Raw genomic sequence first — 27,496 nt, forward strand, 5'->3', positions numbered from 1 at the left:
AGAAAGGTTCAGCTCCTAAGCTCAGTTCTTTCCTAAACTGGGCAATTGAACAGCTACAGTAGAGATCTGAGGAACAGTTTCAGTCAAAAAAAGAAAAGAAAAAAGCATAAAAAAATTGTTAGGGAAAAAGCAATTTGTTCAGTTTAAATATTAGTTTCATGATTATCTGTGTTGACATTGACTTAATTACAAGGAAAATTTAAATTTAAAACTGTGTATCTGTTAAAAAGCAATCAACGTAATGAGATATTTTAAAGTTCTTTAAGACTTTCTAATGTCTTAAAATCCTTCATTCTGTTTTTACTGAGCCCAGGATATTGGTTTCCCCTGTTGGAGACTGGAATTTCTTGCAGTTAGTAAGAGTAGCAACGATGGACCTATTAGTACATTTTTCAAGCTCTGGTTGCTTTAAGACATAAAAAACATGTGCATCATTAATTGCCTAAAAAAGTTACATGTTAGAACTTAATATTTCAGAGTCCTTTCTGTATTATTCTTTCAAAGAAAGTGATATAAAACTTATTTAAAATGAATAGTATTAAACTTCAGTTTCATGTTAGACAACCCTCCCCCCACTTTAAAAGTTGTAGTGTATCCTCTTTGTACAAATAACAGAGGCATACCCTATGCTCAAATCAGAATTCTGAAGAGTGAGGTGCTATAAATGGAATCATATTGCCTTTCCATCTTAAAATTGTAGGTATAAGCTGACAAAAAACAACATACTTATGTGAAATCATATCATGTGTTTATACCGGCAAATGGCTTTCTCAAACATCATCTAAGTGTTTATTTCCTTTATTTCACAATGTTTGCAACAGGTTGTATTTTAACTCTCAGCCTGAAAGTAGGTTTTAAAAGCTTGGCTAGAGCAGTTCACACCTCAGTAAGAATTGAGCCTTTGGGTAGTATGGTGTGCAGGCATGCTACGGGCCTGGAAGGTGTACCCACTGTGTGCTGGGAAGGTTCTCTCTAGTCTCTGAGCTGTTTTCCCTCCCATTCAAACTTCTCTGTGCCTTTTAAGGAAAGCGCAGTTAACTCATTTATTCATAAATATTATCTTTGCAATCACAATCTAAGAATCATTTAAATCCCTCAGAAATTACTCTACCTTTAAGTACTTAAGTTCAGCTGGAGGGGGGAGTAGAATCCATATTAAAAGGGGGAAGAATCTGAAACGACACAATCTTTGATTTGGCCCTGTACACCTAGTTTGTTTAAGTACAGTACAACAGAAAATGCTACGTTAAGGACACCTCTGCTTCACAGTTACCCGGTTACACACACCTTTTAGTTGAAGAAAAACTTACTTCCAAGCAAATACCACAAAATGGTATGCTCTGTGGGTGTGTGGGTGTGTGGATGGGTGAAATGTTGTGCCAAGGGTGAGGCGAAAAGCAAAGCAGCCCTGAAAGACAGGTGCTGCTGGGGATGGGGCTTCATTTCCTGTCTGCAGCACCCCCTTTTCTGCCCTTGTTGGGGGATGCGAAGGGCAGGCCAAGCAGCCTTTCAGGGGATTTGTTTTCTTTCTTTTTCCTTCCCCGGGGCTAACCGAATCTGGTAGCTATTAGCTAAGTAAATAAACAAACAAAAAAGTCAGGAAAATGAAACACAAATGCAGAAATGAAAATGGAAAGCAGTTCAATGAGAATGAACTCGAAAGAAGAATTTCCTGTCGGAGGCTTCTGTTGCAGCTCTTGGTCCTGGGGTGTTATCACCGGCCTTCTGCCTCTACAAAGCAGTTCCTCACACGCTCAGATGGGAAGGAGTTGGAGAGGAAAGGCCCGGTGTGTATCCAGATGGTACAAGTGAAATACTAGGCTGCTAAAACTCTGTTACTCTTTGTTGCTTTGCTGACTTGGTAAGATAAGGCTACGTAGGATTTGCAGTTAGAAATATCTTCAGGTGCACATAGGCACCCCCACTGGAAGAACAGAAATATGCAATGATTTCCTTTGTCATGCTGGAGCACTCCTGGGCAGCCTCCTACCCTCTCAGTAGTGCTAAGCGTTTAAAATTGCCTTTGTGTGTATTAATAACTAATACAAGGAAGAATATGCCTTTCAGGTGTATTTAGGGGACGAAGGGATGTTGATTAAAATGAGGAGACAGAAAGAGGGCTACATGGACCACATGGATCAAGACAGGTTAATTTTTAATTGATTTTAATCAAGGTTCGTTTCCAGATCTTGCATCCTTTTTTGTTGGAAAGGAAAACATCTGTGCAAGTTACTGGGGTCTTCCTGTTCAGTGAAATCACGACTTTTAGTCAAACTAAGTCAGCTTTTAACTTGTGTCTGACCAGTAGCTTTTCATTGCTTTTTTTTTCTAAATGTATTGCTAAACCACAGTTGATGAGTCATCATAGCATTTCTGGGCTGTTTCAACCTTTGACTTAGAAATGAATACTCAAGTGATATAGATTGTTGTGTGGCTGTTGGTGGCATCAAGTGGGTGCAGAATCTAGTATCCTTAGAAGATTGTTTCTCAGGACTGGCAATGGCATATTCCTGCCCTTCAGACCTTGCATTCTTATTTATTTGGTTACAAAGCAATGTGTCCTACAGTTGGGTGGTGAAATGTCTACATAAAATTGTGTAATGTAATTCAGCATGTCAGGTAAAATGTTATCACAATCTTCAGTAGTTAACTAGGGCCTAAAAGGAAAAACAGAACAGAGGTTTGAGTCTGACAGGGTAACAGGTACTTATTGGTTGAATATGTCTAGCCTTAAGGCTATATCAAATTATGTTTTTGAAGGGCAAGCTTTCAGGAAACTATTTTACTGCATTAAATTATTGCGTAGATATACCTTATTTCTCCTCATACCATTGATTTTGAAATATCTTTACAAATACATGCAAAAAATTAGAATCTCTCTTTCTTTGTAATTCATACTCACTAAACATGTTTATCTTGAGTTAGTAAGTGGTGCCAGCATTTCACTAGTGTCCTTTAAGCATTCCTTTATCCAAAACTCCAGGTTCATGAACTTCCATGGATGTTGTGGTTTGTTGTTGTTTTAAAACTTCCCACCCAGTAGAGATAACATTCTGTTGTGTTCAGTTTCATTATCTCTTTGTTTTGGGCTCTCGGACTGTTGCATCTTTCTTTACATGCCATCCCTAAGACAACATTTTACATGCACGAAATCGAGCTCATTGCAACTTCCCTCACTGCTGACGTATATCCTCTAAAATCAGCATTCCCTCCAGCTGTTCAGGTTGTGTGACTTGACTTGCCTCTTACTGGAGAGGAAGAAAGTGTGGGGCAGACAGACTTGGCTTTGTGTCTGTGCTTTCTTACAAGTGGTCTGGCCACATTTATGTTAAAAATGGGGATAATAACAGTACTGTATTTCAGAGTGATTATTCTGCTTCCTTCATACTCTTGCTAATTTATTATCTGCATGTTCACAGAAGCTTTTGCCGAAGTGCTTTTCTCTCCATGTTTTTTATCAAATTGTATGTTATCTAAGGCTCTTTAAACCAACTTGACTGAAAAAGTGAACATCTGATATTTCTGTCTATTTTCTTGCAGAGCTTGTAGGTACTCTCATGACATCAGCAGCGCTGAGAACAAAAAAGTCCTAAAGACCCATGAGTTGTCTGGCCTCAGTGAGGATGAACTGCGAGTCCTGCTTCTCCAAAATGACCCTTTCTTCCTTCCCGATGTGAGTTGTTCTGATTTTTTAAGCTTTTGTTTATTAGGAATAGGAAAGGGTAAGAAAGAAGGTGGGGGTCTGATCTCAATTTCAAGCTCTTAAGTTATACCAGAAATATTAAGATTAGTCTGAATGAACTATGAATGGGAATGGCTGTCTGTGAAAGCACCAGAAGAAATGCTAAAGAGCAAGGGTTGTAGAAATGCCATGTACTGATAACTAAAAAAACATAACAGCAATAAAACTGTTAAACACAGAGGAGCATCTTGCTTGCTTATATAGCAGAAGGCCTGCACTTGGTTTAGGCCTTGTCACATATGACTTGTCAGCAGAAGAGCTACCCTCTGACAGCAGGAAACGTACAGCAAGCTTCCATCTGGCCTGTTCTGTGTGCCATTCCTCTTCCTGTTAGCCCAACAGGATGCCCACAACGTTACTCAAAACAAGCAAACAAAAGACGTCAGCAACTTCATCAGAGATTTACAGATGGTGAAGTAAGCAAGATGGAGGTGAAAGATCACAGTCACCATACATGCATACAGGGTATAAAGGCCTAGCAAAAAACCACATTTGTTGGCTCTTAGCCAAGAGATAATGGAAACTGGGAAGCAAGCAACCCTTTTCTTGTCCAGCCTACATAGGCCTGCATGTTTTGATGCTCATGGGCATAGAAGAGTGAGAAACATCTGTGAGAAAATGACCAACTGACTGCAGTCAGTTTCATGTAAAATCTGCTCCTTCAAAAGTGCACTGAGGCTTTCCTACAAAAACTGAGGTTACTTTCCTACAAAGCAACCTGTGTTCAGTTTGTATGTAAGTAATTGATTTTGTTAAGTTTGGCCGAACAATGCAATCTCTGGTTTTGTGTGCATGTGCATATGGGTAGTACAATTTTCAAAGTACTGTTTCAAAGCCAAGAGTATCCTATTCTGGCTACAGCTGTTCCTGGTTAAGAAATTACTGGAGTACTGCCTGCTGCTCTTGTCTTTTGGAAGTTATAGTCTCCGCAGATCTGTTGGCATAACAGTTCTATTGTTTTCTTATTCCCTGCTGTGACAGTGATGGACTTTGACAAAATAGAGCATTTTTTGGTGTTTTAAAATATGTCATGCTGGCAGATTCAAGGAGCATAATGGTGATGAGCAAGGAGGATTAATAATCTTCATCCAGCTCAGCTGCATCTACAACCTAAGTGTTTCTTGTTTAGTTACTCCCAGTAATGAGCAGATAGTATCAGCCATCATTGATTGGTATTACTCTTACACTCTTATCTGTAGATCTGCCACTTCTGGAGGGCATCAATAATCGCTGCTAGTAGAGCACTGTAACTCCTGTTACTGAGTAAAATAGCTCAATCAGTGGAAAACATTGACTTAGGCCATTCTACAACCTGAGAGCTGAGGCAGGGGTATGAAAGCCTGCTTCACTTTTCTTGCTTAGAAATGCTAACTGCATGTGTGCCTGCTGACAAATGAAAACCCTCAAGCAAAAAGAATCTTTTTTCTTCTGTGGACTGAACTTGGGAGCAGGGTAAGAAAAAGCAACAGTACCCCAGAATCAGGATTTTCTTATACTTTCCCTCGCCTTCTCTCTGGCTCTCCTTTTTCTTTTTGCTGGCAAATGCAAGGGGCAGTGTGTTTTCTTGCTGCAGCTAAATAGTGTGTTCTCAGTTTAATTGAGGCACAGCTTTGTTCTGGTTTTGTGGTTTATTATGATGCTTTTTACAAGAAGACATCTTATCTGTCCCTTCTGATGCTGTGGGAACATGTGACAATACAGCATCAGACAGACATCTATGGTGGGGCCATGGCATGCTGTGCAGAATCCCCATCCGTGGTGAGGTTCAACACTCTTGCTGTTCTTCACAACTTTATAGTATTTTTCCAACAAACAAACAAACAAACAAAACACTAAAGCTATTGGCCTTTTACCCATACAAAACTGAATGTTTTGTATAGTACACCAAGGTTGACCGAGAACATTATGCATTTATGCATCTCCATAGGAGCATGGTCTTATAAATGGTACATATAGGTTGTATTGTTGAAGGCAGTCCATGTTTATGTTCACAGTATGCTCTCCTGTTGCTTGGCTGTCGCTAGTGGTAACCTACAAGCCTCTTCAGCCAAGGCCTACAGGTCTAAGCTGATGAAAGAACTGGAGCATCTTTCCTATGAGGAGAGGCTGAGAGAGCTAGGACTGTTCAGCCTGGAGGCTCAGGGGGATCTGAGCAATGTGTACAAATGTCTATAAATACCTGAAGGGAGACGGCAAAGAGGACAGAGCCAGGCCCTTCTCAGTGGTGCCCAGTGCCAGGGGACAAGAGGCAGTGGGCACAAATTGGCAGACAGGAGGTTCCCGCTGGACATCAGGAACCCTTCTGTGCTATGCGGGAGACTCCACAACCTCTCTGGGCAACCTATGCCAATGAACATCACCCACACAGTACAGAAGTGCTTCTTATCAGTTTTTCTGCCATAGAAGCTGAATGCCTGTAGATAACAAAGAAAAAAATCACTGAATCTACTGTGCTTCTCCATTTTGTGTTGTATCTGTTCTCCCTGTTTATAGGTCTGCCAATTTTACAACAGAAGGGATGGTGTCTGCAACCAGAAAAACAACTGCAGCAGGCTTCATATTTGCCGACACTATCTCCAAGGGAAATGTAAATTTTTTGTATGCAAGAGATCCCATAAGCTGTTGGATGAACACCCGCGGAGAGTGTTGGAAACTGCAGGCATTGATGCGAAGATAGTTTCAAACTTCCAAATTATATATGATCACAAGCATGTGGAGTTCAACAAGGAACAGAACAAGGAGAAAAGTAAGTTGTAAGAAGAAATGGGTTTAAATAAGATTTTGAGATTGACAGACGTAGAAGCTGTTCTTTCCTTACCTCACAGCTAAACCCCATCGTCACTTCCGTGTTTACAACTACAAGCGAGTAGAAACATCGAGGAAAAAGCAGGCAGATACAAACAGCGAAGAACAGAAGCTACCTTTAGAAACCACAATGGGCTCTGGGGTGCATGTACCACCTTCGAAAGGTGAATCTAAATAAATACCAATGGTTTTTCCTATTTCACCTCTTACAACATGGAACTTTTTTTTCCGATTCTGCTGTTGATCTGCATTTGGGAATGGAGTAAGTCGTGGCTAAGTCATGTGGGAGGGAGAGCTGCCTTCTTATTGTGTGTAATATTGCTATCGAGTGGCTGCTGATAGTTGTGACTAGCTGGAATTTTTAACTGTTACTGCTGATCTGTCAGCAGTGGAGTGCCCTGTAAAATGATCTGTGCTGAATGTAATCCTCAACACACAAATCGGGATCTTGCCAGCTAGCTGAGGTTCTGTTACAGCACTGCTATTCATTCAGTCTTCTCATGCAGATCCCAGTAGCAACGAACCTCCTCAGAGCCAACCCCAGTTGCCAGCAGGTGCCAGAGGTAAAGAAGAAGGTATGGATTTTTTCTACTCTCCAGTCCTGAGATCAGGGGTTCTCACCGGGATTTGGTTTCATACAGTCCTACAGCTCCCTGTGGTAGTGGGAGAGCAGCTTATGAGCTTACCATACCATATGCAGAAAGTGTCAGACAGCCTGCAGAGGAGTGTTGAGATTTCTGCCTGAGCATTGTGCAGCATAGCCATGTGTGTGTCCAGTCTGGGGAGCAATTGGGAACAGTTCTGGGCCCATTGCTTCCTTCCTGGGAGGGAGAGGGAGTTGTGTGTCTGTGATCTTTTCCTTGTCCCCAAGGAATGGATACAGCTTTAGCAGTAGAGCGGTTATATTGATACACATTCTAGTGTGTGAATAGGAACTCTTGCATCTCCTGCCCTCCTGGGCAGAAGGGCCTTGGCTTCAAAGGCCTAATTCAGAATACAGGGATAGTCAGATCCTGAAGTGCTTGGCTTGGCTATTACAGTCAACTCCTTGTTATGTGTGGGATCAAATGTCAAATGCAGTATCTTTCTCATGGGATTGTTTTCACAGGGTAAATAAAGGACTGATGTGTTCCTTCTTGTTAGGTAAAAAAGACGATTCCTCTGCGAACACTTTGAAGGACAAGAAGGAAGATAACAGTGACGAGATCTGCTTGTTCTATGTCTGGAAGTACTGCAAACATAACGGTAAGCCTTACAAGAAATAATAGTATTTTGGAGAGCAGTGTCTGAAGAGGCACTGTCCACTCAATGGCTCTGACTAGTGGAGGCACATGGCGTGTCAGCACCTCAGCATTGTCCATGGCCAGTTATACATTCTCACTGTTTCACTTTGTTTCCAAGTCAGTAATGAACTCTGTTAGAACTGCAGACATAATCACAGGAAATTCAAGTGGATACACATAAACCCTCCCTCCTTTTGATAACATGTTTTTGGTCTATTTCAGTCACGTTGATGAGGTCATGCCTTGGGCATGATTTTCTAAAACCCTTTAACTGTTAAATGTTATACTTTCTGTAGCTATTAGATCAATTTAACAACTGGCCTTATGCTGATGGTTGATCATATGTCATCCTTTATTCCTGTTGTGTCTTATGGATGTCTGATAATAGGCGTATTCTTGCCCCATTAAGTCCTTTAAAAAGTGACCTGTTACAACGATTTAAGAAAACACAGTAGTTGTACTATGTAAGCTAAATGTGATTCTTGCTGTGGCCAATAATAGGGATCTGGGGAAAATATAAGTATAAGCAGTTGTATTCAGACACAGTCCCAGAACAGTCTCCTAAGCCTTAAGTGATTTAGGCTTCCTTGGATAAGAGGGATGTAGCATTAAATTTTTCTTCTGGTCAACTTGTCTGGTCACTTTCTAAATTTCTACTCCCTTTCTGACTTCCTGGTCTTGGCAAAAGACCATTTAACTAAGTCAGACTGTGTTCACTTTTTGCTTAGGAAGTACGTACTTAGTTGCTTGAAGATCATTTGGTCTCAGATGCTTGTGTGTGTTTAGCATTTCTGTAGTGGGTTTGTGTTCTTGTAAAGATGCAGTTCTCCCCTCAGAAGCTCCTTTTCTGAATCAAATGAGTAAATTACTCTTTCCCACTTAAGGGCTTGATAATGCCTCTTCTTCACCATTACTTGGAAGAGAGGCAGTGCTTTAAAAATAAATGATGCCTTTTATGGGTACTTTATGAACCATAGAAATGAAATCTAGCCCAGAGAGACCAAGTGTGGTTTTTTTTTTCTATAGCTTTTCAAGTTAATTTAGAGATGGTGCTTTCAAGACAGGGTGTGTTCTACCCCTATCAACAGAAAGAAGGAAAAAAAGAAAAAAGAAGTGAGTTATTCTGTTTTCATAAACAGGGCTAGTTGTCATATATTTTGTGGTCAGAAACGTCAAGGGAAAGGAATGATAAAACTTTTTGGCCCTGTCTCTGCAGCAGATACCCCAGCCTGGTATCACGTTTCTCAGACTCTCTCTGCTTCTTTAAGACCAGGCTTGAGGGTGAAGGTTATGAACTTTTTGACTTGCATGGTGTGAATGGTGTGCCCAGGCTCAAAGCGACTATACTGTGACCACCAAACAGCTAAACCCAACCACTGGAGAGTTAGTGTGTTTAGCCATATGGTGTTTGGTTCAAAAGTTGTGAATAAGAGGTTTGGTCCGTACTCAGATGTGGAGTGCACATCAGCTACCCTAACAGGGAGGTATGGAGGTCAGACTGTGCCTGTATAGAGCAGCATGCATTCATGCAGAGACGTTAAGGTCTGAACTCAAACTCACAGACCTAAAAAAAGTCTTCCCCTTTCTGTGTAACACAGGTCCCACATATAAGGCAGCTGAAGTTGTTGCTTCCCATGTTCTGAGAAGCAAAGCAGCAATTCCAATGGTGTCTAACAGTCTTGTTAGCAGGACTGTGTGCTACATGTTCCAGGATGAATGTAGAGTCTCTCTTGCAGGATATCCTGTGGAGTATTGCAGTCCTTTATGCTGCCTCATTCGTTGGGCTGGGCCTAAAGAAAACACTTTAACAGTCCATCTTGTTAATGAGCTCAGAAGCTCTAAGGGACTGAGGGAAAGAGAAGCAACTATTTTGGAGTGCCTGTAAACTTGCCCCTTTACAGCTGAGAAACATGGTGATGTGACATATAAACACTAACTTCTTGTCTGTGGCTCTGCTTTCCCAGCTGCCAAAGTCGTGTCCCAGCAAAGAGACAGTTGTGTTTGTTTTTTTTTTTGAATACATTTGGCAGGATTTTCTAGATAATAATAAAGAAAAACACACCGCTATCGTTTCAACACATTTCTAATTTCAGTGGTCTGTCTTTATTGTTCATACCAAAGCCCAGGAGGTAAAGCCAAAGAATGCAAAAAGTGTTTGTTCCTTTTTTTTTTTTTCTTGTCTTGTTTTACTTTCTGTGATTGCAGAGCTCTTGACTAAGTCTGATCTCGTTACAGACAAATGCAGATCGATTCATTACCATTTGCCATATCGATGGCAAGTATTTAATGGGTTCACCTGGAATGACCTTTCCATGATGGAGGAAATTGAAAAGGCCTATTGTGACCCAAAAATGAACAGGTATATTCATAGTTGGACTGGTTGCTTAAAGTGCTGTGGTTGAGCCTATGAGGGAAAACTCTTGATTTCTTCTTAGAGATGTCTGACTTCCATAACTTCTGATTAGTCTGATTAGTCCTCAGAGTCTGGGAGGAATGTACAAAGATGAGGGTTTTTTTTTTCCTTTCTAAAGAGAAAAGTAAAAGTGACTGTATGGAAATATCACCCCATTTTCATCTTCTAAAGTATAACACGTCAGTATCTTGCATTTAAAACTCTGCAGAGTAATAAGAGTAAAGTGGAATTCAGTGCTTAGAGTGTTAGTATTTCAAGTAATAAATCATAACGTATTTTTACTAACTAAGTTAGGTCTCTTAACAGTAGTTCAGAGCTGGTCTGTATTATGAAATGCCCTCTCCCTTTCCCTCTCCCTTTCCCTCTCCTTTTTCCTCTCACTTTCCCAATGTATGCTAGGGTCATTAATTTTTCCTTTAACTCCTTTCTGAAATCCACACTGTAAGTCAGCTGGATTGGTAGGGGACCCCAAGTTTGCCCTTGATAAATTGACATTGTCATTTTGGCTCTTGCCTTTTAAGCCAGAAAATTATTTTGATTTGCTGCTTGACTAGGCTGCTGCGTGGTGCAAATCACAAGCAAGATTCCCAAGATGAGGCCGCCTCAAGTTAATTTTTCAAGACTGCAAAGAGTAAAATTCCATGTAGCTCCAGGCAGTGGGATTTGTAAAACTCACAGTTGTGATTGTGTTCTTTGTAACCACAGAAAAAGAACAAAGCTGATAAGCTGCAGGTGTTTTTGGCAAAGTCAGTAAAGTGCTTACCAGCTTTCATTTTTCTACTGAGAAAAATTGCTGTGTGCATTTGTTTACTGCAGAAATCTTTGCCTGTTGTGTGTGTAGCCCCAGAAAGTCTGTGAAGCTGGCAGCATGTAATATGGCTAGTGACTGAGATGATATTCGCTCTCTCACAGGCCATAGCTCACTTCTGAATGTTGGAAGCAGTTTTCAGAGCTGCCATGCATGCTGTGGAAAATACTCTTATTTCAGGCCTAATTAAGTTCAGACAGTCACATTATATTAAAGAAGATTGCACCAGATTAAACAGGGGATTAGATTATTAAAATCTGTACTTTTTACTGTAATAAACCTCTGAATTTGTCCTTACAGTACAGCAGATAAGAACATTAATTTCCAGACAATGACCTGCTCCTCTTCGTTGCTTCGACGCCTCTCTACACCATCATCTGTCACACAACCCATGTTTGTATTGACTACAAAGTGGATTTGGTATTGGCAGAATGACCAAGGCCAGTGGATTGAATATGGAGAACAGGCAAGTCAACATCCTGTACACCTTCCTCATCCTGTGCTTTGAATCACTCCTGAAGGAATGTGTGGAGCTTCTTCCCTCCACTTCCTTTTACACAAACGAGGTTAATTAAGTAAATACTTGTGCTTGAATTTTAGCATCAAATAAGGGAGGGAAGCTACAGATATTCCTAACAGATGTGGTAAAATGGTGACAGGCTGGAGGGGAAGGAACACGCCTCTTCTCCTTACAGTGAGATTCAGTACAAGCAATTATCTTTCCTTGTACCTGGATGATTTGTCAAATCTGCTTTCTTGACAAAGATCTTGATGGTGAATGCAAGAAGACAAAATACCCTTTTTTTCAGCTTACGTTGACTGTTTTTGATGATGCTTGCTGGTTTCTGTCATCAGATTCCCTTTTGGAGTTGTCCATGTCTTCTACATACTATCCCTGAGATATCTACCTTTTAAAATTATTCAGGAAGTAGTCTTGCCTGTTTTAAGCATTGCCCTTTTGCCTCAGAGATGTAAGGATTGCTGTCTCAAGTCAAACATCACCTTTTTCCTTGGGTGGGCAAATCCTCTTTAATGAGAGAGTGATCTATCTGAAAAATTGCCATCTGATGCTATGGGGACAGACAGGTTCTTTAGGGATCCTGGGCAGAATGAAGATGCTACTAAGTTGTAGTTATAATTGAAGCTTTATTATTCCGCAGAATTTTGTAATTAATGTAGCACCAGGTTTTATGATCAGCATAGCACAGTATTTTATAATCAGCATATCTTACAGTTAGTTAGTGTTTATTCTAAGCATCTGAACCCTCTGCAGGCTGGGTCTGTCACAAACTAATTTGGACAAGCTAGAACTTAACAGGAATTAGGTTTTATTAACATTTTATGGTAAACCACAGAATTAGTTTCTGTGATATTTAGGGATTTAGTTAAAGATTTGAGAATGGCAAGGTTCACATGAGACTTACTGCAAGGTACAGGGGTTTCTTAAACTTAGTTGCATGCTTTAGGGACATTTTTCTTTTTGGTGAATTACTTACCCTTTTGTTTCATCGGCGTATTCAGCAGATGATCGTTGAATCTCAACAAGTCTGGCCTTTGGTGAATTACTCACTTTCCTCTTTTTGCAGCATATGCAGCAGGAGTCTGCCCTGAGAGACATGCCAGCTTAGGGGGAGTTTTGGTTCATAGCCCACTGCTATCCTGAAGAGCTCAAGGGGCTCTTTGCTTATGACCAGTATTTACAGGATCACAAGACGATTGACTCTTAGTACTTTTACGTCCTGGTTATGAGATAGACAAGGAAAATCTGGTATTTTCCACCAACTCTGACATTCTGGTATCTTCCAGAATGTCCATTTCTGGTACTTCATAGACTCAGCTATGATCCAGGCCATAAGGGTTTGAAACATGATCAAGGAGTTTTGTACTCACCTGTTTGTACTCACCTGTTACACCTGTTGCCCATTGACAATAGAGGAATGATGTAATGTTAGTTAATCTTGAACCACAGCTGAGTTTGGGGGAAGAGCTACTCCACCAAAGGGTCAAATCCTAACACTTGGCATGCAATATAACAATCACAATCTACACTTGGAATACTTGGATTATGAGTCACTCGGTCCTTGAAGGAAGCATACCATGGTGGAGGCATCCCTGGCTGCTGGGGAATCATGGGTTTTGGCATCCAGCAGCAGCTCCAGTCCACGTCCCACTTAGGACCTGTAGCTGCTTGACTTTACAGGCAGTGCTTCATGTGCTCTTACACTTCCCTGGGCTGTAACAGGGTCACCACATCCTGTTTGGCCAAGTGCCTGGGATCTCGGAGACTGGCGGGGAGGGAAATAGTTGGCCTGATGCCCAGAGCCTTCAAGACCAGAAGGGAGGGAAGAAGTCAGCCTGGCACCCCAGGACCTTCAAGGCTAGTGAGGAGGGAGAAAAGGGGGGCTGATATATGACCAGCTCACTTACAGATAATGGCTGCTTACTCTACAAAATGGCATTAGTTATGATAACCATATTACCAAGGGTCAGGAGTAGGGGGCACTGGTCAGAGAAATGCAGGAAAATAAATAAATAAGGCATCTCTCCGTCTTCTCAGGAAGATCAGTTTTCCCTACCTGGTTCACAGTGTAGCTGCACAAACGGTTTTCTTGGCTGAACACAGAGTTGATCCAGGGACAGGGAAAGGTAGGTAGGGGAAGATGATAAATATAGTGGCTCTGGTAAAGTTGGGCCTTGATTTCAATCAGCAGCTTAGATAGAAAGTGTCTCCGTCAGCATACTCTGATGTTTTACATTGGTTTGTACACTAGAGAACTATATTTGTTACAGAGATTTATATGGGATACTTGTATGTCCAGTATTATGTATGTCCACATATTTAGGAGTGTTTGGTACTCACAATAGGCCACAACGGTTCTGGCTGGATCCCTGTTCATCCTTTTCATTGCTTCCTCTTTCCTTCTACCCAAACTAGTTATCTAAGGTTTAGTCTTGACTGTGTATAATCATTACTCTTCTCTCTCTCTTGTGTTTTTGTTTGTTCGATTTTTTCTTAAAGGGAGAAGGTGATGTTGTGAACTCGCCATCTTCTGACATACTTGAGAATTTGTATCTGGCAGATCCAGATGCCATCGTACCTTTCCAGGCTGGCTTGTATGGTTACCAGCTCAATTTTAAAGGTACTCATTTTAAAGGTTCTCATTTACAACTATGCAGGGTTTTACAGAGGTTAATTTGCAAACTATCCCAGCTTTTCAAGGCTATGCCTTTACTAATGTTACCAGATTTACTCACTGGAAATGAGGTGGTGACAGAAGTGAGGAAATTCCTTACAGAAGTACCCTTCCCCCTTACTCCTTGATGCTCTCTAGACTCACATAGGAGCAGAAATCAAAAGGTCGAAGTCTTCACATAAAGTCATGGTAAACCTGAAGTGAGGTAATCTCCCCTTCTGTGCTGCTGGAGCAACTTTTGAAAAGCACGAATGACGTATAGGAGCAAGTAAGATAGGCAAAGGCTGAATAAGAGTTACAGGGAAGGACAAGAAGCTTACGTAGTCTTTGCGCAACTATTCTTCAGCAGATAGCATTGACAATGAATATGCCATTTTTCATTAATGAATGATTATCATTAATTAATGACCCTATCTGCTAGACTTATTCATTACATTTTTTCATTTTCCTTTCTCTTTTTCCCTCTAGAAATGACCCAGACAAACATTTCTTCTAAAACTAGAAGACGGGTCTGTAGGCGACCAAAGTTTGTGTCTTATGAAGAAGTGCAGAAGATAAAGCAAAGGTAAATGATGCCCTTAAGCTGTTTCATATTTGAGAAGTATTTATAAGGCAAAATTGCTGCCAGTGTAGATAGTAGTTGTGCAAAGAATTCAGCTGTTGCTAGAAGAAAACATATCCACTTGCTATATGATGAGCTGCCTGCTCGGTGCATTGCCTCATTTCTGGGATACATGTTACTCCAGGTACCACATCCACAGGATTGGTGATGGACATTCATGTCTTAAATTGGCACATGAAAGAGGACTGTGACAACTGAATGGCAGCTTACAAAATGAGTCTGTTTCCCAATTTCTCTGTGGTTTATTTTGTTTATTTTTAAATGTAGGAATTGCTCAAAGGGGATGCTGCCAAATTGAATAGTCAGAGCAGAACTAGAAATGATAACACTTTCGCACTTTCTTTCCCTTTGCTAGCAGTCAGAGGGATTCGTCTATTCCAAATCAAGCCTGTCCTCCCCACTGGGATTCATTTGCCTTGCCTGACTCAAAATACAAGGTATCTTATTTTTTAGTTTGTTTGTTTTAATTACTCACTCTAATGATATTAAAAAGTAGTCTTACTGGAAGAGAAACACAGACTGTTGAAGTCCTACAGTATACTAAAAAAATGCTTCTCGGTGTTATATTTGTCCTTTTATATACTGTTTTTGACCCTGATTAAGGAACAGTGCATCATGTTGAGCACAAGAGGTTTTACTCATTGACTGTTACAAAATCTTGTGTGATATTGATCAAATTGTATTGGCACAGACATACTGATAGCTAAGGGCAGGACAGAAGTAATACATTTTCAGACTGAGAATTCCTTCTGGCTATTTTCAATTGACATAGAGCTCCATTGCTATTCTCACTCCTTGTACTTGATTTTCCCTAGTGTTAATACATTGGGAAAGGCATGAGAACCAGAATTATCATGTCTCTTAGCTTCCATGGGCTGGTTTCTGTTACTCTGCTTTGTCCTGAATGTTTAATTTTACACTGACTACCTTCTGTTGGATTGTGCCTTACTGAATGTAATACTAGTATCTGTCTGTGTGTGTGTATAGCAAATTCATCTAAATACAGTTCTGCTAAAAAAATCAATAGGTAAAGTTTAAGTTAATTGCTTGGTACATTAACTCCCTTCACATCGTTGTTTTTCACAATTAGTAGAAAAACAAACAGGCAAACAACAACAAAACCACTAATTTTTTCAGACTGTAAAAGTTTCAGGTGTCTAGCACCTGATGGTTGAACTAGTAAGAGTTTGTGTGGGAACCTAGCAGCCAGACCTTTTGAAGAACTGGACCTGTGATACTCTGAGCTCTGTCACAATAACAAAGACAGCTCATTGGCTCTTCCCTTGGCTTTTTAGCAGCTTATCTGAATAAGGCTTGATTTTCAACGTAGGCTTGATTTTTTTCAAAAGAATGACGGGAAGACAGGTAGCTCAGTTCCTGTTAGGTCTATGAGTTGTATGCACTTAGTGCTTCCCTTATTTACTCTGAAAGTTTCAGTCTGAAAATTTCAGTTGAGTCCATTCATTTTGATGTTTCTGGAGTCACTGAAGTGTGTGTGAGAGGCTTTGGAATGTGACATGCAGATCCATGGTATCTCTGGTGGAACTTTTGCGGATGTGTGAAATTAAAGATCATCTTGTTTTCTAGAGCTCAGTTTGCTTGTTGAGTTGGGACCTAAGAAAACTGTCTCTTAATTTACAAACTAAATGCCTTTCATATGAAAGGAAACGTTAATTCTGTACCTAAAAAATGACAGAGCCCACAGTACGTTTTGGTACTAAAAATGAAAACCTGGGCTAGATTAAATAATTCTGTGTGGCCCTAAGCATGTTTTTTGCAGTAGGTAATATTGGGACTGGCTGGGATTCTGCATGCATGTGGTGACCATCGTAACATCTGACAATTATGACCTGATGAATTCCCTTCTCTTCAGATACTGATAAATAATTCTGGCAAACCTTGCTGCACTGGAAGTGACCCGTTATAAAAAGGAACACCTATGAGATAGGGAGAGAGTCTTTCTTGCTTAAGAAGAGCAGCTCTGTTTTGGTAACATTGCTTGTTCTTTGAGTGTTGCAGTGTCTTAATCTGTAAATCATTTAGTCATAGTGCTATAGAAAGTAGAGTATATGAAAAGCATGTTAGATGTTGGTAACAAACACCAATTGGAAAATTGGTGTGAATCTCTTTGCTGTTTAACAGACAAAGTTAGTAGCTGATAAACCTTTTAAAGGCGAAAAAGGAATTGATATTTTCTCTGGGACTTCATGTTGGGTTTTGAATTGTATCTTTAATGTAGAACTGAGAAATGTGTGTGATGAAGGTGGTATGTTTTTGTGTCAGTGGATTAGTCTTCATGTGGCAGCTATGTTTCAGAATCCTGACAATGTGTGCTGAAGACTGGTGTGCTGAAGACTACTGTGCTGTATCAAGGACGGAAGCTGATGTGTCATAATGGGTTAGCAAATGGTTGTCCTTGCTAGGATTTTCCTTTTTAAGTCTGAAGACGAAAAGAGCTAAAGAAGTTTTGTTATTACTAAGCACCAACCTGCAACAGCAAGGTGGTGTTACCCTTTGTTAGTAGGGGTTGCATCTTTGGGGAAATAAAGACTATCCCAAAAGAGAGTTTATGCAAAGTAGAACTGTCTTCGTTGATTGGAAGCCATCACATCATAAAATAATTGAAGTACCCATCTTACAGTTTTAGGCATTGTACCATGTAGCTGACATTCTGTTGTACCTAGAAAGTTTACACTTCCTTAGCAAAAGATTGAACATAGCAAAAGCGTATTTTATAGTCCAAGTAAGAATCGTTTATGTATCAATAAAGGATGTAGTACTACAATATGTTGACATAATTTTCATCTTGTAGGTGACAGTGAGCTGTGGTGTCAGAAAGCATGCAGATAATAAATACTAGCTGGTCCAAATTGTTTTGTGTTGCATTGTGAAGAGGCTTTGCAAAATATTCTTGTATTAGGGCATGGGAAAAGTTCTTCAACTGTGTAAAAACTTTTTAATAAATACAAAGAAGTAATTCTTCCTTGTGCAGCTGACTTTATTCTTGATCCTTATAAGACTCTCATAAAATAAGCCTCTTCTTCATTAAGTATTTAATGCATGGGTTAGACATGATATCTAGAAAAACACTCCTTTATCTATATGCACCTGTAAAATTTAATCCCTGTTTTATCTCCTCTACAAATTTATCCTTCTAAAATGTGCAGCTTTCAACTGATAGGCTGAAGTATTGATTTCATATTACCTCCCTGAATGACCACAGCTTTCCTTCTTAAAACACGCCTTCGATAGGTGGGTTGCTGGGTCTCTCACTTTAAGTCCTCTTGATTCCTCAGTTGACTTCGGCAGCAGTAAAGTGAAAAGCGTTACTGCATGAATAAAGTAAAATGTCTTACTGCATGACATCAGTCTGCCAGCATTAGGCATTTTCATTCTAGTTTACAGAATATAAGTGCCCATTCTAGAAGATTAGAGAAAATTGGGAAAATTATTCACGATGTAAGCAGAAGAGCACAAATCATGTTTAAATTGTTTTACATTAACTTTTCTCTGGGAAAAATGTGCATTTCTTCACGGATTTTTAAACACAAAATGTGGATTAATAGACTTTGTTTTCTTTAGGAAAGGAAGAAATGTATTTGTTTACGTGGGTATTTAGTGTAACATTCCTATTAGAATCTTAATTGCTCTCATGTTTAGAAATGTAGCTTTTTTTTTTTTTCCTTAAATCTATATTTAAATGCAACTTTCCAAGTTTTAGCTTTGGAAAGTTAAGGAGGTTTGATGCTTGGAGACTGCATGTGTGTTACAAATGATAATTGTTATCTAATACTTTTGTTCTTAATCAACTTTGTTCATAAAACTAATATTATCTGAAATTATCAGTCAAGTTTGCTTTTTGAGATTACTCTTTCATTGGGATTTATAGCTACCAGTGTCAACTCTTACTTGGAGATGACAAAAATTTAATTGACCTCTTCCTCACTTTCAGTGTCCTTCCTGAAGAGAGGTGAGGTGTCCTTGCAGAGCAGGAGTGACATACTGATTTACATATTTATTGTTTGTCCTAATTATTCACAACAATTTAAATCATTAAATCAACTTCCTTACGTATAGTTTGAGGGCCATTCTGAATGTTTGTCTGCCGTAATCAGGCTTCTCTGTGTTATGAGCTAACTGAAGCCTCATGCCTTCTGCTTTGGTTTATATTTTATAGGCAGTGGAGATCAGTAACATATCCTCTGAATACAAAGAAATAAAGAAGCAGTTTGAGCAGACTATGAAAACCTACAACATCGTTAGAGTACAAAGGATTCAGAATCCATCACTCTGGAAAGTATTTCAGTGGTTAGTATTTGTTTTGTCATCCTTAAGGGCAGGGGGTCTGCAAGAACTGCTGTCCTAAATCTACTTCCTGGGAAGTGAAAGAGGTTGCCACCTGTGCTTTAACTTGACTGGTATTTCCTTCTTAGGGGCAGACTGAGGAGTGAAATTAAGTGACTAAGTGCTATCAGTCTAAGATGGACCAGAGAAAGCCATATTCCTAGGGAGAGCTTCCGTTTGCATGACTCCTTCGAAGGTGAAGGAGGGGGTGACAGAAAGACATGAATGACACAAAACTGTGATGAGGATATTGACAGTGGCATGGAATTGTATATTGTCAGAGGGGTTGAACAGAAACTGCCTGTTGCACGTGCATTCTGTCTGTTACAAATGTTTATCCATTATAGTATACAAAGTACTTGTTAAAAACACTTGTTTGTGCCAAAGAGGCAGTGGGAACAAACTGGCAGACAGGAGGTTCCCTCTGAACATCAGGAACCCCTCTGTGCTCTGTGGGTGACGGAGCACTGGCACAGGTTGCCCAGAGAAGTTGTGGAGTCTCCTCAGAAACACAGAATCATCTAGGTTGGAAGAGACCTCCAAGATCACATAGTCCAACCTCTGACCTAACACTAACAAGTCCTCCACTAAACCAGATCACTAAGTTCTACATATAAATGTCTTCTAAAGACCTCCAGGGACTCAACCACTTCCCTGGGCAGCCCATTCTAGTGCCTAACAACCCTTTCAGTAAAGAAGTTCTTCCTAACATCCAATCTAAACCTCCCCTGGCGCAACTTTAGCCCATTCCCCCTCGTCACCAGGCACGTGGGAGAACAGACCAATCCCCACCTCGCTACAGCCTCCTTTAAGGTACCTGTAGAGTGCGATAAGGTCGCCCCTGAGCCTCCTCTTCTCCAGGCTGAACAACCCCAGCTCCCTCAGCCACTCCTCGGAAGACTTGTTCTCCAGAACCCTCACCAGCTTTGTTGCCCTTCTCTGGACACATTCAAGCACCTCCATGTCCTTCTTGTAGCGAGGGGCCCAAAACTAAACACTACTCAAGGTGCAGCCTCACCAGAGCCGAGTACAGGAGGACAATCACTTCCCTAGCCCTGCTGGCCACACTGCTTCTTATACAAGCCAGGATGCTGTTGGCCTTCTTGGCCACCTGAGCACAGTGCTGGCTCATATTCAGCCGACTATCAACCAATACTCCCAGGTCCTTCTCTGCCAGGCAGCTTTCTAACCACTCATCTCCCAGCCTGTAGCGCTGCTTGGAGTTGTTGTGCCCCAGGTGCAGGACCCGGCACTTGGCCTTGTTGAACTTCATACAGTTGGCCTCAGCCCATCGGTCCAGCCTATGCAGATCCTCCTGCAAAGCCTTCCTACCCTCGAGCAGATCGACACATGCACCTAACTTGTTGTCTGCAAACTTACTGAGGGTGCACTCGATCCACTCATCCAGATCATCAATAAAGATATTGAAGAGAACTGGCCCCAGTACTGAGCCCTGGGGGACGCCACTAGTGACCGGCCTCCAACTGGATTTAACTCCATTCACGACGACTCTTTGGGTCTGGCTACCCAGCCAGTTTTTAACCCAACAAAGCGTACGCCAGTCCAAGCCAAGAGCAGCCAGTTTCTTGAGGAGAATGCTGTGGGAAACGGTGTCCAAGGCCTTACTGCAGTCAAGGTAGACCACATCCACAGCCTTTCCCTCATCCACTGAGCATGTCACTTTGTCGTAGAAGGAGATCAGGTTCGTCAAGCAGGACCTGCCTCTCATAAACTCATGCTGACTGGGCCTGATCGCCTGGTTGCCCTGCAAGTGCCACGTGATGACATTCAAGATAATCTGCTCCATGAGCTTCCCTGGCACTGAAGTCACACTAACAGGCCTATAGTTCCCCGGGTCTACCCTCCGGCCCTTCTTGTAGATGTGCGTCACGTTTGCTAGGCACCAGTCCATGGGGACCTCCCCTGCTAGCCAGGACTGCTGATAAATCATGGGAAGTGGCTTGGTCAGCTCTTCTACCAGTTCTCTCAGTACCCTCGGGTGGATCCCATCTGGCCCCATCGACTTGCATACATCCAAGTGCTGTAGCAGGTCTCCAACCATTTCCTCGTGGATTATGAGGGCCACATTCTGCTCCCCATCCCCTTCCACCAGCTCAGGGTACTGGATATCCAGAGAACAACTGGTCTTGCTGCTAAAGACTGACAAAGAAGGCATTAAGCACCTCAGCCTTTTCCTCATCTCTTGTCACTAAGTCTCCCCCTGCATCCATAATACGTGTTTATGTATTTATAAAAACATTTTCTGTTATCCTTAACAGCAGTAGCCAGATTGAGCTCCAGATGAGCTTTGGCCTTTCTAATTTTGTCCCTGCACAGCCTTGCAACATCCTTATAGTCCTCCTGAGTGGCCTGCCCTCTTTTCCAAAGGTCATAAACCCTCTTTTTTTTCCCTAAGGTGTAGCCACAGCTCTCTGTTCAGCCAGGCCGGTCTTCTTCCGCGCCGGCTTGTCTTTGGGGATGTGGGGACAGACTGCTCCTGAGCCATTAAGATTTCCTTCTTGAAGAGTGCCCAGCCTTCCTGGACTCCTCTGCCCTTCAGAACTGCCTCCCAAAGGACTCTGCCAACCAGTGTCCTGAACAGCTCAAAGTCTGCCCTCCGGAAGTCCAAGACAGCAGTTTTACTGATCCCCCTCCTGACTTTGCCAAGAATAGAGAACTCTACCTTTTTGTGGTCTCTCTGCCCAAGATAGCTCCCGATCACCACATCTCCCTCCAGTCCTTCACTGTTTGTGAACAGAAGGTCTGGCGGGGCACCTCCCCTGGTAGGCTCACTAACCAGCTGCGCCAGGAAACTATCTTCCAGATCCTCCTTGCAGATCTTCAAAAACCACCAGGACGTGGTCCTGGGCAGCCTGTTCTGGGTGGCCCTGCTGGAGCAGGGGTTGGGCCAGACGGCATCACCCTTCTGTGTGACTCTGTGTGAAAAAAGAAGTGGGCAAGGGTAAGGGCTTAGGCCCCTTTTTTTCCAGTCAGATTTTTTTTAAGGCTTCTTCAAGAGTTTGAGTACCTCTTCTTAATGAAGTCAGTGTTCAGTGAGAATGGTGCATCCTTACGCTTTAAGATTATGATCTCTGTTTTCCAAAGCTCTTTTCTGGTTTTCAACATCTGCATCAGTGATCTCAAACTCTTGGTACTTGTGCCAAGACACATACCTGCAGATTGGAGCTGGCAGCAGGGACAGTGACCACGTTCAAGTGCATTTAGTAGCAGATTAAGTTGTTGCATAGAACAGTTGTCTAGTTTAAAACAAAAGCACGGATACATAATACAAGTATTCTAGGACCATTTCATTACCATTCTCAATGGTAATGAAGATGAAAAATACTTCTCAAATAAGTACTTTGACCTGTGAAGTAATTGAACCCAGGAAGTTATTGGCTAGTAATTCAATAAAACACTTCTATCTAGCAAAACTTAGGCACCTGAAAACATGTAATTTTATGTACTTTTAATCCTCCTCTGATGAGACATTTAAACTAACCAGGCAGAGTTCGACATAGTTATGAAGTTCTCTATCAACGAATTGTAGTCCATTGTTCTTATCACTTCACTAAGGCAGTTTTCAAGTTGGAAGTATTCTCCCCTCTACCTTGGTCTGTTAACTTTGTAGCTGATAACTTCCTGAAGAACGTTACTTTGTTGTCCACTTCAGCAGCTTCTGAAAATCTGTGGAAGGTCATGATGCTGTGCAGTAGTGATGGGAGATACTAGTTAAGTCTCCCATTGTGATTCCTCTTTTGGTACTGCTCATAGCTCGCCATCTGATGCTGGCCTTAAATTAATAAGGTCTTCAGTGGTGAAGGGAGGGTCAGTTTATCTCTTTCTGGTTCTTGTCTCCTCAGCAGAATTGCACGGGCAGGAGCTCAGGGTGGTGGAGGGTTATGATGGAAGGGCTGATACAGGGAATGTCAGGTGCATGCTGAAAGCTTGTCTCAGCACAGCCTTGTCCTCCTGCAGGATGATTGGCCCCATGTGCAAGGCAGTTTCAGTCTGCTGGAGGAGCAAAGAACAAGCTGCCTCTAGGCTTTATTTACTGCTGAAGCATGGAGGCTCTGGGGTTAGTACAACGTCCGCTCTGCAGCGTTTGTGTGTGTATGTGGGAAGGGACAGGAGACATTGAAGCAGAACTAGTATGACCCTGCACAGGAGCAAAAGCTGTGGGGACTGTAGTAGTGTCAATGCTTGCTTAATTCTGGCTTTTGTCAATGAATTGATCTAGAATTGCTGGGCACTGGTATTTGTAGATCATTCATCTTGCAATTTTTCATCATACTGCTAGTCTGTCTCATCTTCCAAGCTGAGGGAGGAGAAAGCAGACAGGAAATCTCATCCAGCTGATATTTACATGTACATCACGTACTTTTAATTATTTTTTAAACCCTTTCTCAGTTTTCTTCCATGGCTCATGCTCTCCCGTACTGCCTTTTTCTGTTAGGAAAAAGGAGCAAATGAAGAAGGAAGCTGGAAAGAAGGAAGTAAACGAAAGGCTCCTGTTCCATGGAACCAAGGGTGCCCGCCTGGAAGATATCTGCATAAACAACTTTGACTGGAGAACTTGTGGAAGCAATGGAGCCAACTATGGAAAGGGTATGTAGGAAATGACTGAGTGTCAGACCTTAGAACCCCCTGATTTTGAAGTCTTTAAAGATGAAGACCCCCCCCCCCCCCAAAAAAAAAAAAAAAAGTAGGAATTGGTGTTAGCATCTTCCTTCTCTCTGGGGAGGACAAGAATTTGCTTTGTGCAGGGGTATGCTTTTTCACAAGGTGTTGAGGGAATTTGAAAAAGCCCCTGTAGCTGGAGGTGGGATCTTCTAAACATTCAAGGTCATGATTTAGACTTGCCAGAGAAATAGCTGATACTCATGGCAGGGAACAAGAAGGTGTGCATTCCCTCAGCATGATCATGGAAGGTCTTTGTGTTTTCTTGTCTATCCCTCTAATAACAACACACATACCTGTAGTGTTTTTATGCCATGTTTGGTTTTTCTTTATAATTATTCCTATAATAGCAAATTCCAAATAGAAGTTCTGAGGTGAAACCCTTTCTCTTGTAAAATAAATAAGTAAATGCATTCTACAGTATTGTGTAAACTGAGTAAGAGGAGACCTGAAAGTTGGGTCAAATGCCTCCTGAAAAAGGTGATGCTCTGTTTTCACTGTCATTTTATACAAATCCCTTATAACCATATGTTTTTTTACCTTTTTTCTAGGAAGTTACTTTGCTAGAGATGCTTCATATTCCCATGAATACTGTCAGTCTACAGTGAAACCAAATGTCATGTTCATGGCTCGTGTATTGGTTGGAGATTACGTTCAAGGCAGGGCAGACTATGTTCGCCCCCCAACAAGGTCTGCTGACGGACTTTGGTTTTATGACAGTTGTGTGGACAACGAGTTAAATCCCTCCATTTTTGTTATTTTTGAAAAATATCAAATTTACCCAGAGTATCTGATAGAATATAAGGAGGCAGAAAAAAAATGTATTATATCTTGAAGTGATCAGAGCTGTTTGTATCCCTCATGTTATCTTCCAAATTGCAGGTGTTCTCATATTTCTTTTTAATACAACATTTTTGAATGTTAATCCAAAGAATTTTTGTGTTGAGGAGGACTGGCAAAACAGATGTTATATCTGTTGAGACTAATTTCCTTGTCTTCTCCCTTTCTCTCCCAAATGAAGCAAAGATATTTGGATAACCATAGCAGAAAAATCAGAATCATGGGACAGGAAATTGAATGCTACAACTTCTGTGGATAAATAATTGTAAACACATTTTCTTGGAAATAGAGTAGAGAGAATTTCTCTTTATAAACAGGTTTGGTTAAGACAATAATTAATGGTATGGTAGTTTTTAAGCTTTCTGGTTTTTAGCAGTTCTCAAGATTCTAACAGCATTTTGCAATGCTGAAGGCTTTGTAGAGACTTGAAAATTCTTTTCAGTGCAGAGTATGACTGTACTCAATCCTCTTGTCTATCATGAATCTAAACAAATCAGTGTATATAAGAATGACTTGACTTAGTTTTCAAAGTGCTGTTTGTTAATACCAGTACTAGTTTCAAGTTTAAAATGGTAAAACAAAGAATGAAAAGTTTAGTTTAATTTCATGTTGTAAATTCTCAACTGGAGAAGTTTCGTCTGTACAACGGCAGCTGCTGTTTTGATCAGGAAATTGCTGGATCAAATTCTTTTTGCAGATTTGCAGTAACTTGCTCTGTGACCTATACAGAAATGCATTTGGAGTGAAACTATGAGAATCACGACCTGTGAATAAGCTAAACTAAAATTTGGTGGTTTGGCTGCAGCTAATGGTTGTACGTACATAAAGGCTGTGTGACAGTCAGCTAGGCTTTCAAGTGAATGTGGCCATGTACTTTCTCACTGTGAACACTTGCTTAGCAAATGCTGTAGGACCAGAGAAACATCTTAAGAAACGTTGATCTTTTCAGTCCTACTTGTGTATGTAAATTTTCGTTTTTCCCAAAATAAAAAATAACCGGAAGAGACCAGTTATTTTATCTTGAGGCCAGTGGTAGAACTACTGGCCTAAGGCATTTCGTATATGTGTTTTGTTGCACACAGTGCATTCATTTGAGAATTCACTGTCAAGTGTAGTTCCTCTTAGTACTTCGAGCACAGTGATCCTGGATACTGATTAATTTGGTCCATTTTTTGGTATTTTTTTTTTGGTCTTTGTCAGTGAGGTACAACCATACTAACAAACAGTGGTTAAACCCTTTTAATTAAGTTAGATGTTTTTTCTCATCCCAAAAGGATAATGTCATATAGAGATTCTACTGAATTTTACTAATGAATTCGTAAGTAAATTGAAGAAAGTAGAAAGATATTCTTCTGCAGAAAGATATTCTGGCAGTGTAGCTATTGAGACAGAAACTGTTGCTGAGGCTAAAGAAAGACTAATGGTAATTTAAGATAAGCTTTACAATAACATGAATAGCTTCCTAGTAATTTGCATCTTGAACACTAGTCTGTCAATCCCGTGTACTACTCAAATTCTCAAAGTTACCCAGAGAATGGGAAAATACATAAAACTAGTATATCTTATTAGAATGACTGTTTTAGAACTAAATGAAAACATATCAATAATGCACTAAATGGGAAGGTTTTACCTATATTCAAATTCTCTCACTTTTGGTTTGCCTGTAGAGTTCCTAAATCACTGGGTTTTGGCATGTTTGCAAATAAAATGTGTTTTCAGTCACTTTTCATCTTGTTAATGTGCAGTTTGTCTCTATTTGTAAAAGGATGGCAAAACTCAACACATCTAGTAAACTAGCTACTTAATACATATGCTTACTGTCTTCCTTTCATCCGTGTTTCTAAACTGGGCAACTGTGTGGATGTAGTTTTGCATTTTAGTGTAGATGCTCAGCACCAAGAAGCCACTTGCTCACTCTCCCCAGGTGGGATGGGGGAGAGAATTGTAAAGGTAGAAGTTCAAGAACTCATGGGCTGAGATAAGGACAATTTACTAGGTAAAGCAAAAGCTGCACGCGAAGCAAAGCAAAACAAGGAATTCATTCTCTACTTCCCACCGGCAAGCAAGAGTTCAGCCACTTCCAGGGAAGCAGGGCTCACCACACAGAGCAGTTCCTTGGAAAGAGAAACACCATCACCCCAAACATCCCCCCCTTCCTCCTTGTCTATCCCAGTTTTAGTTGCTGAGCATGATCCCATATGTTGTGGAATATCTTTTTGTTCAGACTGCGTCACCTCTCCTGGCTGTGCCCCCTCCCAGTTCCTTGTGCACACCCAGCCTCCTTGCTGGCAGGGCAGCATGAGAAGTAGAAAAGTCCTTGGCTCTTTAAAATTAAAAACATTGGTGTGTTATCACCACTATTTTCATTAAAAAATCCTAAACATAGCATCATGCAAGCCTCTGCAAAGAAAATTAACTCTATCCCAGCCAAAACCACAATAACTGAGTATATTTATGTAAATTAACTTTGTAGCTAAGATGTCCGTGATATTAAGTACTATGGTAGTTTGGTTAGACTCCATGTAATTAACAGCTGCTAAGTCAAAACAAAAAACAAACAAACAAACAAAAAACAACCAATAAGGCAAAATAGTAGCAGAACTATTTTTAAAATGTGGGAAAAATGTTCAGGTATTGACTTATTCTAAGGATGTATTGGAATACCTAGATGAGTAACTTTCAAAGAATTGAACTAAACACTTGCAAGACACAGCGCTGCACTTCCCTCCCTCTCTCCACAACCTGCCGTAATCTGCAAGACAGGC

The 27,496-nt window shown here is 40.9% G+C and overlaps 1 protein-coding gene across 4 annotated transcripts; it reads left to right on the forward strand.

Moving 5' to 3' along the window:
* The first annotated feature begins 17 nt into the window (after positions 1 to 17).
* On the forward strand, positions 18 to 26,538 carry LOC308188026 (protein mono-ADP-ribosyltransferase PARP12-like). 4 transcript variants are annotated; one of them, XM_080576590.1, is made up of 14 exons: positions 18 to 1,787; positions 3,541 to 3,673; positions 6,236 to 6,488; positions 6,568 to 6,711; positions 7,054 to 7,122; positions 7,691 to 7,792; positions 10,066 to 10,189; positions 11,352 to 11,521; positions 14,075 to 14,191; positions 14,714 to 14,810; positions 15,223 to 15,304; positions 19,045 to 19,175; positions 23,668 to 23,819; positions 24,443 to 26,538. In XM_080576590.1, exons 1-14 carry the CDS (start codon positions 1,624 to 1,626, stop codon positions 24,724 to 24,726), a joined length of 2,022 nt encoding a protein of 673 aa, XP_080432716.1. In that variant the 5' UTR covers positions 18 to 1,623; the 3' UTR covers positions 24,727 to 26,538. The 4 variants fall into 4 exon arrangements, with proteins under 4 accessions (XP_080432716.1, XP_080432718.1, XP_080432719.1 ...); XM_080576591.1 differs by lacking the exon at positions 18 to 1,787 and adding an exon at positions 1,837 to 2,147; XM_080576592.1 differs by lacking the exon at positions 6,568 to 6,711.
* Positions 26,539 to 27,496: the final 958 nt, after the last annotated feature.

Source organism: Anser brachyrhynchus, assembly GCF_964034855.1.
Source record: "Anser brachyrhynchus genome assembly, chromosome: 1".
Classification (NCBI taxonomy): Eukaryota; Metazoa; Chordata; class Aves; order Anseriformes; family Anatidae; genus Anser; species Anser brachyrhynchus.

Coding starts and splice junctions, on each gene's coding strand:
- LOC308188026 (XM_080576590.1), top strand. CDS start 1,624: ATGAAAATGGAAAGCAGTTCAATGAGAATGAACTCGAAAGAAGAATTT. Junction 6,489..6,567: donor GGAACAGAACAAGGAGAAAA/GTAAGTTGTAAG, acceptor CTTACCTCACAG/CTAAACCCCATCGTCACTTC. Junction 23,820..24,442: donor TGGAGCCAACTATGGAAAGG/GTATGTAGGAAA, acceptor CCTTTTTTCTAG/GAAGTTACTTTGCTAGAGAT.